Consider the following 13,855-nt stretch of genomic DNA (forward strand, 5'->3'; position numbering starts at 1 on the left):
AGTCCAAATTGGCTCTATTAAGTGATTCATGAATCAGGTAGCACCCCATTTAGCAAGTAAAAGGGTGCTTTGGGGTTTATGTACAAAATGGAAGGTTTTGCCTTGGCCAGGTAACTCAATTGGTTAGAGCATTGTCCAGATACACCAAGATTGTGAAGTTAATCTCTGGCCAGGACCCCTAGAAGAATCAACCAATAAATGTATGAAATAATCGGAACAAGAAATTAATCTCTCTCTCCCCCCTCCCTTCCTTTCTCTCTAAAACAAATAAATAGAAAAATTTTTAAATGGAAAGTTTTATAGGAAGAAGGATGGAGCAAGGGATATTGACAAAAGAAAACGAAGGATTATTTTGGGCTGGGACATTTTTTGGAGGGGGAAGAAAAGGGGAAGCGCTTTTACCATGCAGACTGCCTCTTCTTTCTATGTGGGGTGGAGAGGGCTCATGAAAGATTACCTTACAGTGCTTGACCAGGAAATTCCAGGCTGGTTGATTAAAATTATATTTCTGGGAAAGGCTGAAACTCAATTAGATCAGGTATTAAATCTAGATTTGGCATCATGGGCTTTTAGCATGACTGACACCATTTTGGGCTTGTGGTTTTCTCTTGAATATTTTAAACGCAGAATCTGAGGCTATAAAGGTTATGTAACTTGCCCAAGGTCACACAGCCAGTGAGGGAAGAGCTAGAATTTAAACTCAGGTAGTCTGGTTTGGGTCAACCAAGTTAGAAATACATGTAGGAACTAGCAATGAGTCAGAGTTACTCCCTGATTAAACCATGCCCTTTTTATTCTGGTAAAATATATTTAACATAGAAGTTTTCATTTTAACCATTTTAAGTTTACACTTTTAGTGTATTAAGTACATTCAAATTTTTGTGCAACTGTCTCCACTTTCTCATCTTCCAGAACTCACTCATCTTCCCAAACTGAAACTGTCCCCATTAAAGATTAACTGCGCATTCCTCCTCCTCCAGCCTCTGGCACGCACCATCTACTTTCTGTCTCCTGAATTTGACTCCTCTAGGGACCACTTATAAGTTGAATCACACAGTATTTGTCCTTCTGTGACTGGCTTATTTCATTGGGCATTACGTCAAGGTTCACCCATGTTGTAGCATGTCAGAATTTCTCTTTTTCAATGCTGAATAAATTCCACTGTACATATTACCTCTAAACCATGCCTTTTTGAGTCACTGGTTTCTGGATCTTCTTAGCTGGGTAGCCTTGAGAAAATCACATAACTTCCCTGGGCCCCAGTTTTCTCCTGCATAAATAAGCCCACCCAAAGCCCACGGTGTAGGGAGGCTTAAGTAAATTAATTGATTGAAAGGGTGGTGGTCGCATCTAATCCAAGAGGCTGCAGTGACTGAAGCTGGTCAGTAGGGGCCACTGTAGCAGCTTCTGAGCCCTCCCTGCGCTGCAGGAAGCACATGCGCAACGGAGCCTCCCTGCAGAGGTCAGTTTTCTGCTGGGTTCTTCCCCGCCCTTCTCATCACCGCACCCCGTCACCCCGCCTGTATTCATTATTGCAGACCCTGAACCAGGCTGTGGCTGCTTTTGCACTCCGCTGAAGTACCACGCCTTCCCCAGGCTTCTGCCAAATGTAGGTCTAGGGATGGCGGTGAGGAGAGGTCCTCAGCCAACATCTGGCTGCTTCCCTGTGGCAGTGGGCCTGAACACCTCTCCGTGAAGGGTAATTGTGTGTGGTGGGGCGAAACTTAAATTTCCCTATTCCCCCTAAAATTCCGCCGGCTTCTGCAACTTACACTAAAATGTTCTCAGTAGGTAATCTATTTATTTGAGAGGAAATTCAACCTCCTCTCAATGGAAACCTCTTTTCTTGTTTCTCCCCTCCCCTCCCCTCCCTTCCCTTCCCTTCCCCCTTCCCTTCCCCTCCCCTCCCTTTCCCTCCCTTCCCCCCCTCTTCCCCTCCCTTCCCCTCCCCTCCCCTCCCCTCCCCTCCCCCTCCTCCCTCCCCCTCCCCTCGCCTTTGCTGCGAAGTGCCTAATACGGAATCCAGCACACACAGTAGGTGCTCAGTGCATTTAAAGATTGAAAATAATTTTAAGATGAAAGAAATTTATTAAGAGTGGGAAACTGGATACCTATTGCTGAAAACTGATCAAATGGCGCATGTGCTTACCTTGTAAAATTAACACAAAAAAAATTTTTAGGAACACAGGTGTAGGTGTTTAAAGACCCCAGATTGTGGTCGTGGCCGGTAGTTCAGTTGGTTAGAGCGTCTTCCCCATTCGCCAAGGATGCGGGTGGATACCAGGTCAGGCCACATTCAATCAATGAATGCATAAGTGTAACAACAAATCAACCTCTCTCTTTCTCTCAAAATCAGTCAATAGAAATAAATAAAGACCGCAGATCGTGTCCGTGGAATTGACATCTGCTGCCACTCCTTGTGCCACTCAGCCTAAAAAAAAACCCAAAAAACCAACCCTCATTGAGAAGCTCCTGAAATGGTTTCCTCTATTAAATGCAGGATGAAGACAGCAATCTTTTTTTAAAAAAGATTTTATTTATTTTTAGAGAGAGGGGAAGAGAGGGAGAAACAGAGGGAGAGAAACATCGATGTGAGAAACACCGATCTGTTGCCTCTCCTATGAGGCAGACATGTGCCCTGACCCGGAATGGAACTGGCGACCTTTTGCTTTGCCGGAGGATGCTCAACCAACTGAATTACAGGGATCAGGGTACAATCTTTAATTAAAGGAAATCAGGGCTGGGACATCACTTTAGAAAGCAAAATGTGCAAAGCATTTTCGAGGGCGGAGGAGTGGGAGGAATGCAGAAGTTTATTATAGTGTCCACACCCGAATTTGCATCTTTTTTTTTCTTTTTTCTTTTGCTGACGCACGTCTCCCCCTTTTTGCCGCTAAGGAAAAGCACTGCAGTCCCTCTCCTTTGGACAGAGTGAATTTAGGGGAAGGTTCACCCATAGAGGTTTACTTGAGCTGATGAGAATATCATTTATTGATGTAAGTATTTACTGAGCATCTACTGAGTGAGTACCAGGCATTGAGCTGCGCTCTTTACAAAGAATAAAGATAACGGAATGGAATGCGATTCGTTCCCTCCAGCCAAAGATCTAAAATACAATCGTTTCTCAGGGTCAGATCGGGATACAAATGCAAAACAGTCTTCTTGCGCCTCCCCCTGGAGAGGAAGTGAAATGGACAGAGAAGTTGCGCTGCCCGAAAGAAAGTGCTTCCTGTGCCTGAGTTTTGGTAAACCAGTCCCTGAAGTAAATGTCTTATCAATAGCAATAGTAGCTAATTAAAATATCTGACGTGTATTAAGAACTGAGTCAGGCATGGCGCTCATCTCTTTACCTGCATTTAGCTCATTTTACTCTCCCCAAACAGTTAAGTAGTATTGCTCACTGTACTCCCATTGTGCAGATGATGAAACTGAGGCACAGAGAAATCCGAATAACTAGTGTAAGAACATGTAAAGTGGTGGAACTAGAAAGATATTTTGTTCACCGATATATTTACCTCTAGCATAGGTATATATGCACCTATTTCAATGCTTGGTTCTTAGTGGGCACTCAAGCTCTTTGTGGAAATGAGTAATGAGCAGCTGCTTTTTAAAAATATTATTTAAAGTAATTATAGACAGGTAGTTTCAAAAATACTACGGAGGGGTCTCGAGTACTTTTTCCCCAGCTTCTCCCAGTGGTATCATCTTATATAATATCAAAGCCAGAAAATTAGTTCCGATAATCTACATTGTAATGTGCTTTTTAATGTGCTTGGCATTTTGCAAACTGGTGTAGTTGTTATGATTAATATTCTCAGCTAAAACGGCGCTCCTCGTTTTGTGAACCTGAGTATTGCATGTCAGAGTCGTGCACCCAGATAGCGGGCCGACCCCTGACCCGCGGAAATCCAGGTGCAGAACGCCTATTCTGTCTATAACCCCGAGCAGCTCCGCCGGCACCTAAAGAGTTAACTGGGAGAGCAAGCCCAAGCGCCTGCGCGCGGTGACGCTTCGCCCCGCCCCTGCTGCGCGATCATATGATCCGCCCAACCGGCGTCGGTCTATAAAATGTCGGGTGTTGACGTCAGCGTCCTCTTCCGCCCTTGTCGCCGCATCCTGGGCTTGAATCCCTTCACTCGGATCTCCCTGGGAGAATCCATCGCCATCCGCCACCATGGTAAGCAGCACCGTTACGCTGGTGGCCTGGGACGGTGGCGGGGTCTCTGCGGGGCTGGCGCTGACAGGCCTGGAGTGCTGGAGCCTCTTCGACAAGAACGAGACTTGGCGGTGGCCGGGCTGGCGGGCCTGTGGCTGGGAAAGCGGCGGCCGCCATGTCTGCGCCATGGTGTTCGCTGAGCTCTTTCTCCGCTTCCGGGGGCGCTGCCGCCTTGCGGCCCCCCGGACCCCGCTGGAGCTGGGAAGGAGGCGGGGTTGGGGGGTATGATGATGTGGCAGACGGTATAACAGTGGGTGCCGCCATAGCAGTGGGGAGAGGGGGAGCTGCCTTACGTAACCCACTGGCCCGGAGTTTGGATTTGATTTTCTGTCAGGGGCCATGGCGATAGGGAAGTGGCAAAACGAGGAAAGCCCAATCCACAAGCACTTTTTCTAAGGGTGGTTTGGCTTGTTTATCGTATCTCCCAATTTCGAAAAGCTGGCCCTTGGAGCCACGACGTGGTCGTTTGCAGCACGCAGGCTTCCCACCAGCCCGGATGACATATTTAGGACTTTCAAGGGTTGGGTGGCCTTGTCTTCCTGCCAGGTGGAGGGGTGACCTTGGGTTTTAAAGGGGCTGTTTGGTTGGGCAAAGCATGCGATATCCTAGTTGCAACAGGGAGGGGGGTTGGAGGGAGTTTCGTGCCTTCCGTGTTGTTAAGCTGAGTGCTCACGTTTCTCGTCTACAGGAAATGGGTTGTCACTTCTGAATGACAACTAAAAGTATGGGTTTTGAGAGGTGGGGCAAGTGGCTTTTTTAAAGAGGTCTCAGCAGAAAGATGGGGAGCTGCCCCAGGATCAGCCCAGTCCAGGCGGTGGTGCTGGCAGTTGAAGTCACAGTGCCAAACCGGTTCCTGGAGGCCTGGTCCCTCCTGAACCTCAACCCCCCCTCTCCCACCCAGGTGAACTTCACAGTAGATCAGATCCGGGCCATCATGGACAAGAAAGCCAACATCCGGAACATGTCAGTCATCGCCCACGTGGACCATGGCAAGTCCACACTGACTGACTCCCTGGTGTGTAAGGCTGGTATCATTGCCTCTGCCCGGGCTGGCGAGACCCGCTTCACTGACACTCGGAAGGACGAGCAGGAACGTTGCATCACCATCAAATCAACGTGAGCAAGCCCTAGTGCTCTTTGAACTAGTAGGGGGAGGTGCTCCCTGGAGTCTGGCATAGAGATGGACTGCAGACTCAACTTTCATGAGGGGATTCTGGAGAGGAGTCTCTGTTTTTGAGCCCTGAGAGGATGTGGCTCCATCTAGTGAGATAGGAAGCTCTGCAGGTATTGGGAGATGCATGGTGATGGAGGCTTAACCTAGAGATAACCCATTCCAGGGTGGAAATGGCTTTTGGCAATGTCTGGGAGGGTGCTCTTAACATGCACAGGGTGCTCTTCCAATGACAGTTTCCTGGCTTCCAGTTGTCAATGGGGGTAAGAACCTAAAGCGAAGTGATCGGAAGTTGCTGTTTGTTTTCAGTTGGGAATTTGTCAGCTTCTTGCTCATCTGCTCTGAGACTCATTTCAGCTGGTGAGGGCGGGGAAGGTAGTTCTCTGACTTCTGGTCATATAGTTGCTATTTGAAATCAGGTGTATTGAGCTTGGGTGGATCCAGGTGGGGGACTGGACAGGTAGGCCTTTACAGCTGGTAGGTGGAAGGTGGAGAGAGGCTTCTGGGTGGGATGGCCCTTGGATGGGTAGTCTGAAGTCTGTCTCTAGGGATGAGCAATGCAGGGAGAGAAAACAGTGCAGTGTCCAATCTGGGCTGTGGGTCTTTTTACCACATCATCACCCCCTTGCTTAGGAGTTACAGGCATCTATCCTGATTTCCTTTGGGCAGGAATCCCAGGAGGACACAGCAGACTAGGAGACTAGGACAGGTGTGTCTTTCATTCAGCCAACCTGTACTAATCTTTTTAGGGCCATCTCCCTTTTCTACGAGCTCTCAGAGAATGACTTGAACTTCATCAAGCAGAGCAAGGATGGTTCTGGTTTCCTTATCAATCTCATTGATTCCCCTGGGCACGTGGACTTTTCTTCAGAGGTGACAGCTGCTCTCCGTGTCACTGATGGTGCCTTGGTGGTAGTGGACTGTGTATCTGGTAAGCAGCAGGTTTCCTTACTCCTGGTTTGGAACCTGGGGGTGTCCTCCCTCCAGCTGATGAAAGTCCTCTGTTTACCCCAGGCGTGTGTGTGCAGACAGAGACAGTGCTGAGGCAGGCTATTGCGGAGCGCATCAAGCCTGTGCTGATGATGAACAAGATGGACCGGGCTCTGCTTGAACTGCAGCTGGAGCCTGAGGAGCTCTATCAGACCTTCCAGCGCATTGTGGAGAACGTCAACGTCATCATTTCCACCTACGGAGAGGGCGAGAGTGGCCCCATGGGGAACATCATGGTATGTTGCCCGGCAGCTGTAGTCGGGGTCCCTTGATAGCTCCTGTCTACTCTACTGCATCCCTCTATTCTGCCTCTGGGTGGGCTGTGTTCTTCCCACAGACTGGAAAGTCTGTGACCTCCTGTGGGGGCTGCCCTGAGGGACCACACATTGGGTCCCCTGGGGCTTCTTGGACCACTTGAAAGTAGGTTTTACAGGAATGTTGAGGTGACGAGGGGGCTGGAATGTCTTTGGGACCAACTTTATCTAGTTCTTTTTAGGGGGCTATGGGGTAGGGAGTACTCTGCCTGCTGAAACAGGCTGGGGGTGGGGTCAATGTTCTCTGGATTATTGCTTATTCTTCCTGCCTTGCTCCTGAAGGGGATGGAGGCAGAATTGGGCATCCTGTACATGATGACTAAAATTTCTTCACTTTGACCTGAAAGCAGTTGAAGAAATCTGATGTCTGAGGCCCACAGCACCCAGAGACTTGGAAGCTGCACTTTTTGCCTGTCCCCATTGATAAGTTTTCTTTTGTTCTCAGATTGACCCTGTCCTTGGGACTGTTGGCTTTGGGTCTGGTCTCCATGGTTGGGCCTTCACCCTGAAGCAGTTTGCAGAGATGTATGTGGCCAAATTTACTGCCAAGGGCGAGGGCCAGCTGGGGCCTGCTGAGCGGGCCAAGAAAGTAGAGGACATGATGAAGAAGCTGTGGGGTGACCGGTGAGTCCTGCAGGGTGGGAGCAGGACCTCCTGCAACAAACCTGCAATGTGGGTAGGGACTTGGAGTTGATGATGTGGCTTGGGACTACCAAGTGTCTGTGGGGTCAGTCTGCCTAGGCATGTTACTGTGGCCTACCCAGGTCACTGTGGTTCTCCATAACCTGGTTGGGTTGGGTCTTTACCAGGTACTTTGATCCAGCCAATGGTAAATTCAGCAAGTCTGCCACCAGCCCTGATGGCAAGAAGCTGCCACGGACATTCTGCCAACTTATCCTGGACCCTATCTTCAAGGTGAGCTGCATGTACCTGTTGGATGTGTGTCCTCTGGGAAGACCTACAGCCTGACCTGGTGTCATTTGTGGTAAGATACAGTGGGGCTGGGCATGGCCAGGTTCAAGGAGACTGCTGCGAGGAGGATGAGACAGCACAACAGTGAGGGTGAGGTCCTTAGGGCTTCACCTTTACAACTGACAAGATAAGCAGGGCTATACAGTAGGGGGGATCAGCATCCCAGGCTGAGGTGGGTTAGGCGAGCTGAGTCAGGAAGGTGAAGTATTGCATTGTCTGTTTTTGAGTTAAGTGACTGTGTTACAACTTGTTTGTGGTCAATAAGTCAAAATAGGCTTTTTTCAATTTTAGTGGGAGGTATCTCCAAGATTTTCATTTGGGGTCAAGTCTTTTGTGGTAAGGTGGGGATTTTTGTGGCCTTCTGGCTCTCTGCTCTGCATGGCCTTAGGCTTCCCATCATGTTCCTAAACCCATTCTGCCGTCCCCCTGCCCCCACGTTAGGTGTTTGATGCTATCATGACTTTCAACAAAGAGGAGACAGCAAAACTGATTGAAAAACTGGACATCAAGTTGGACAGTGAAGATAAGGACAAAGAAGGCAAACCACTTCTGAAGGTGAGTACAGGGGGTCTTCCCAAGAGTCCCCTTCAGGGCTCCCTGCCCTGGGAGTATGTGGTGGGCCTGGCTCTGCTGTTGAAAGTATCCCTGGCTGTTGCACAGTTGCCAGTAGGGGTGGACAGGAGACTTCAGGTGTTTGCACGGCCTTTCTAGAGGACCAGACATCTGAGCCACCTTGATGAGCATGCGATGCTGAGGGTCAAGGGTTTCCCCAGGCTGCCCTCTCCTGATTTTTGTGTCCCCTCCTGTAGGCTGTGATGCGCCGCTGGTTGCCTGCTGGCGATGCCCTGCTGCAGATGATCACCATCCACCTGCCCTCCCCCGTGACAGCCCAGAAGTACCGCTGTGAGCTTTTGTATGAGGGGCCCCCCGACGACGAGGCAGCCATGGGTATGTCAGGTTCACCTGAACCCCAGAGAGAGGGCCCTGAGCAGTGACCATATGGCTGGAATGCTCATTGCCAAGACTAGGGTTTCGGGATTCTGGAAGGCTGAACCCCCAAAGGAATCATCCTTTCTCCTCTGATAGGTTCTTTTCTTACTTTCCAGGCATTAAAAGCTGCGACCCCAAAGGGCCACTTATGATGTACATTTCCAAAATGGTGCCGACCTCTGACAAAGGCCGGTTCTACGCCTTTGGCCGTGTCTTCTCAGGGCTGGTGTCCACTGGCCTGAAGGTCAGAATCATGGGGCCCAACTACACACCCGGAAAGAAGGAGGACCTATACCTGAAGCCAATCCAGAGGTGAAGTGCTTGGCAGCTTACCTGTGACCCAAGGCTGGTCCCAGCCCTCTCCTGCTCCAAGTTGCAGGAGGAGTAAGAATTGAGAGTGTTGTGTGAAGTGCTACCAGGACGTGGTGCTGAGCTCCCCGACCACCTCCTTTTGTCCTCACAACCCAGGGAGGCTTGTCTGGATGAGGCACACCAGGAAACAGGGCACTGTTCCTCTTTCTCCCCCAACTAAGACTTGGAGTAGAGCCCTAGATCTGAGTTGGATGCAGACGTTTCTGAACTCCCGGCAGTGGCAGCAGAGTTTGTTGTAACACAGCAGGGTTTGATCCCAGAAAAATCAGCTGTATATCAGTCCCTACCCCAACCCTAATCTGGGGAAGACAACTTGCATCGTCTCCAGCTCCTCAGGGCCCTGACTATGCAGGAACTGGTGGTTGCTCACACCATACTGCTTTTTCTTAGCTGTGTGTCAGGTGTGTGGAGTCTTGCATTAGGGATGTGTAGGAATGGCAGGTGGCATTCTGTCTTGGGTATACAGGAGCTAGGATTCTTACTGAGACAGTCTGCTGGGTTACAGTGTAGAGCCAAGGCCTGACACCCTGGGGGTTGGCACCATCACTCAATGCAGGAGGGATGGTCACAGACTCTAGAAGGAAGGGAGCTTGTCTTGCAGGCAGTCAGGGACTTGGCATCACAGCCATGCATTTTGTGTCTCCCCCAGAACGATCTTGATGATGGGCCGTTACGTGGAGCCCATCGAGGACGTGCCTTGCGGTAACATTGTGGGATTGGTGGGTGTGGACCAGTTCCTGGTGAAAACAGGCACCATCACCACCTTTGAGCACGCCCACAACATGCGAGTGATGAAGTTCAGCGTGAGCCCTGTCGTCAGGGTTGCTGTGGAGGCCAAAAACCCGGCTGACCTGCCCAAGCTGGTGGAGGGTTTAAAGCGACTGGCCAAGTCAGACCCCATGGTGCAGGTGGGCAGCACCCTGGCAGGAGACACCACCACCACCTGCAGGATTGATTTGTTGGTGGCTGAGCTGGGAAGATGGGGTGGCTACTCGTAAAAGGGACTTCCCACTGGAACTGTTTGTAAAGTCAGGTGTGTTAGATGCATACTTCCCTTACAATGTTGCTGCCCTTTTAAATGGCAGTTTAGTATCCAAGAATGCTGGTCTTGGATTTCTATAGGCTGGCTATAGACTATGGGTCTTTTTTTTAGGTTGTTAATGCTGAGAACCAGCAAAAAGCTTCCCAGGACCCCTTTCTTTCTCCCATGGGCCCTGACAACTTCCCCAAAAACCTCCAGCTAGAAGGGATGCTTGGAACCTTCTGCTCTCCCCCTCCCAATTCCCTGGGTTCCCCAAGCGGTTCTATGAGTTCAACGCCCAGGGGCTAATGTGCGGCCCCTTTCAGTGCATCATTGAGGAGTCAGGGGAGCACATCATTGCTGGAGCTGGTGAGCTGCACCTGGAGATCTGCCTGAAGGACCTGGAGGAGGACCACGCCTGCATTCCTATCAAGGTGAGGCATGTCCCCATTACTAAGGGTAGGGGGACATGTAGAGATGGCAGGGCCCCATGTCCTGGCTGGCCTAAGAAGTCCCTCCATCTCCACTCATGCCTGCCAGGTGAGGTGGCTTCCCTATGAAACCAGCCGTTCACACACATCCTTAACAGTGTTGAGGTTGGAGTGTGAGGAATTTGCTTTCCAAATACTCTAAACACAGAAGCAGGCATTTAGTGGTCTTAGGCCCAGCTGCTGGCACTCTGGTTTTCATTCTCCGCCTTTTCACAGAGCTTGAGTTTCTTTTTTTGGCCTTCATTATGTGTGTTTGCTCCTTGTTAAGCCTCCTAAACTTTTCATTTCTCTCATAGAAGTCTGTTCTCAGTTAATGGCTTTTTCATGTTTCCTGTGTAACAAAGTTACATAAATGTGACAAAATTGAATTAGGTTAGTGTCTGCTATTAGCATGTTGTTTTTTTCTAGTTAATACTGCATAGAATTTCACAAGATAAATGATTTTTTTAGTCCTACTGGCAGTGGGTAACCCCCTTCAAGGGAAGGGCTGCACACCTTGTGTTTATGCCTAAGTTAGACATACATGGCTTTGTGCCACCAAATCAAGCCAGTGGTTGTGATGTTTACACCCACTGCCAGTGGTTTATCAAGTCTCTTTGGGAGACCCCTTTCCTGGGTGATCACCTCTTCCTGCAGGCAGGTCTGACCCTCATGCTCCTTTTGCAGAAATCCGACCCAGTTGTCTCCTATCGCGAGACGGTCAGTGAGGAGTCGAACGTGCTATGCCTGTCCAAGTCCCCCAATAAGCACAACCGTCTGTACATGAAGGCGCGGCCTTTCCCTGATGGCCTGGCTGAGGACATTGACAAGGGTGAAGTGTCAGCCCGCCAGGAGCTCAAGCAGCGGGCCCGATACCTGGCTGAAAAGTATGAATGGGATGTGGCTGAGGCCCGCAAGATTTGGTGCTTTGGGCCCGATGGCACTGGGCCCAATATCCTCACCGACATCACCAAGGGTGTACAGTACCTCAACGAGATCAAGGACAGTGTAGTGGCTGGCTTCCAGTGGGCCACAAAGGAGGTGAGGGGTCACTTGGCTGTCCAGATGATAAATCATTAGCCTCAGAGTTTGTCAGTGGGGTCCTAGCACAGGCCTGGGCAACACTGCAGGCTTGTGGGGGGATCCTCAGGGTCACCTGTCTCCATTTCTGTGTTAGCAAAGTGAGGCCAATGGTTCGCTCTCCCGGGGAAAGATACCCTGGGAATGCTGAGCAAGGCAACATGCTAGGTCCCTGTGGTCAGAGATTTGGTTCCTGGAATAGGCAGGGCTGTGTGACTGATGTGTTGCCGCTCTTGGAGGGCTGCAGTACAGGCAGGAGCTTGATGGTGGTTTTGGCCCACTTCCTGTGCAGGGGGCACTGTGTGAGGAGAACATGCGGGGTGTACGCTTTGATGTCCACGATGTGACACTGCATGCTGACGCTATCCACCGTGGAGGTGGCCAGATCATCCCCACAGCCCGGCGCTGCCTGTATGCGAGTGTGCTGACAGCCCAGCCCCGGCTCATGGAGCCCATCTACCTTGTGGAAATCCAGGTAGGTTTGGTAGGCCTGGCCATCCTGGTGCGACTGAGCCCTGTATTGCCTAGCAGCTGCTGATAATCTTTCATTGCCTGACAGTGTCCAGAGCAAGTGGTTGGTGGTATCTATGGCGTTCTGAACAGAAAGCGGGGCCATGTCTTTGAGGAGTCCCAGGTGGCTGGCACCCCTATGTTTGTGGTAAAGGCCTACTTGCCCGTTAACGAGTCTTTTGGTAAGTAACCCTAAGTCCCCTAAGTAGCTCTCAGTTGCCTGCTGCCTGCTGGCACTGCAGCCAGCCTGGTCCAGTTCTTGCCCCCTCGTGCGAGGCCCAAAGTGAGTCTTATGGGAGCTGTGGATATTACCTGCAAACTGCTTCCCTTCCGAAATGCCTGTACCTTTGGCTCATTTCCCGTGGACCTCTGAATTGCTGAATTTTGGGGGGAAGTAGGATCTCAGGGTGTGACTCAATGAGATCTTGAAGATTGAGGCTGGCAGAGAAATAAGTAGGTTAGGCTCATCCTGAGAGTGAGCAGGTGGGGACTTAGCTGGGGCAGCATTGCTTCACTTGTTAAGGCTGGGGTGAGGAGCAGGGTTGGTGGTTTAACATCTGATCTGACTTGGGTTGTCTGGACTATTTCTGGTGTATGTTTGAGTGACCCCACCTTCAGGGATTGGCCAAGGCACCAAGCCAGGCTGCCCAGTGAGCCCTGTACCTGCTTCTCCTCACAGGCTTCACCGCTGACCTGAGATCCAACACAGGCGGCCAGGCCTTCCCACAGTGTGTGTTTGACCACTGGCAGATCCTGCCCGGGGACCCCTTTGACAACACTAGCCGCCCCAGCCAGGTGGTGGCCGAGACACGCAAGCGCAAAGGCCTGAAGGAAGGCATCCCGGCCCTGGACAACTTCCTGGACAAATTGTAGGTTGCCCTCCCTGCAGCCTGCCACCCAGGTGCCGCCCCCCACACTGGCTCACGATCAACCACAGCAGCCCTCATTCTCCAGCACCTCAAGACTGTCCAGACACAGGGCTGCTCGCCTGGCAGGTTCTGGGGCCACTTCATGCCATCACTCAACATGAACACTTGATGCTGTTTCGTTCAATATTTATTTCAAGATTTCAGAAGCAACAGAAATGCCCTGGCCACAGGGACTTATTTGGCTCATGGGGGAGGTGGGATGGTACACTCAACACTTTTATTTTTTTCCATTTCTGCGGGAAACTCAAATGTCCAAAAAAAGAACTAAACGCATTAAGAGGTTTGTTTGGGTAAATGGCCCGTAGTGGATTTTCCCCCAGAATGGGGGAAGGAGCAAGCAGGTAGACATTTCTGTTTGGACAGAAGCTAGAAGGCAGGAAATCTTGTGCAATGTCACCATGAGCACCTCCAGCTGTATTAGTGCCATTGGAATAATAAATTTGATTATGGTGGTGACTGTGTGTGTCCATGTGACTTCCTTTTCAATTTACTCGGGTGGGGTGGGTGTGACACACAGCCAAAGGTAACCATGATGCAAAAAATTAATGCAGCCCTGGTTGTATAGCTAAGTTGCTTAGAGTGCTATCCTGATAACACCAATATTGTGGGTTCAATCCTCTGTTGGGCTGCATGCAGGAAGTAACCAGTGAATGCAGAATTGGAACCAAAAATTGATGTTTCTTTTCCTCTCCCCTCTATCTAAAATCAGTGAGTAAAAGTTTCTTAAAGTTTAACCTTAGCTCTGGCTGGTAAGGCTTAGTGGATTGAGCACTGGCCTGTAAACTGAAAGGTTGCTGGTTCAATTCTGGTCAGGGCACAT

At 50.2% G+C, this 13,855-nt stretch overlaps 1 protein-coding gene and 1 non-coding gene across 2 annotated transcripts; both read left to right on the forward strand.

Moving 5' to 3' along the window:
- The first annotated feature begins 4,026 nt into the window (after window positions 1-4,026).
- Window positions 4,027-13,491, forward strand: EEF2 (eukaryotic translation elongation factor 2). Its single transcript, XM_045830989.1, has 15 exons — window positions 4,027-4,177; window positions 5,118-5,332; window positions 6,137-6,318; window positions 6,402-6,613; window positions 7,137-7,315; window positions 7,501-7,606; window positions 8,105-8,218; window positions 8,473-8,611; window positions 8,770-8,965; window positions 9,675-9,933; window positions 10,373-10,480; window positions 11,204-11,557; window positions 11,889-12,071; window positions 12,156-12,288; window positions 12,786-13,491. Exons 1-15 carry the CDS (start codon window positions 4,175-4,177, stop codon window positions 12,977-12,979), a joined length of 2,577 nt encoding a protein of 858 aa, XP_045686945.1. The 5' UTR covers window positions 4,027-4,174; the 3' UTR covers window positions 12,980-13,491.
- LOC123814254 lies at window positions 7,000-7,064 on the forward strand. The gene has a single exon (XR_006784875.1). It is a non-coding gene; the product is annotated as a small nucleolar RNA SNORD37 (small nucleolar RNA).
- Window positions 13,492-13,855: the final 364 nt, after the last annotated feature.

Source organism: Phyllostomus hastatus, unplaced genomic scaffold (genome assembly GCF_019186645.2).
Source record: "Phyllostomus hastatus isolate PE091 unplaced genomic scaffold, TTU_PhHast_1.1 phas_contig_159, whole genome shotgun sequence".
Classification (NCBI taxonomy): Eukaryota; Metazoa; Chordata; class Mammalia; order Chiroptera; family Phyllostomidae; genus Phyllostomus; species Phyllostomus hastatus.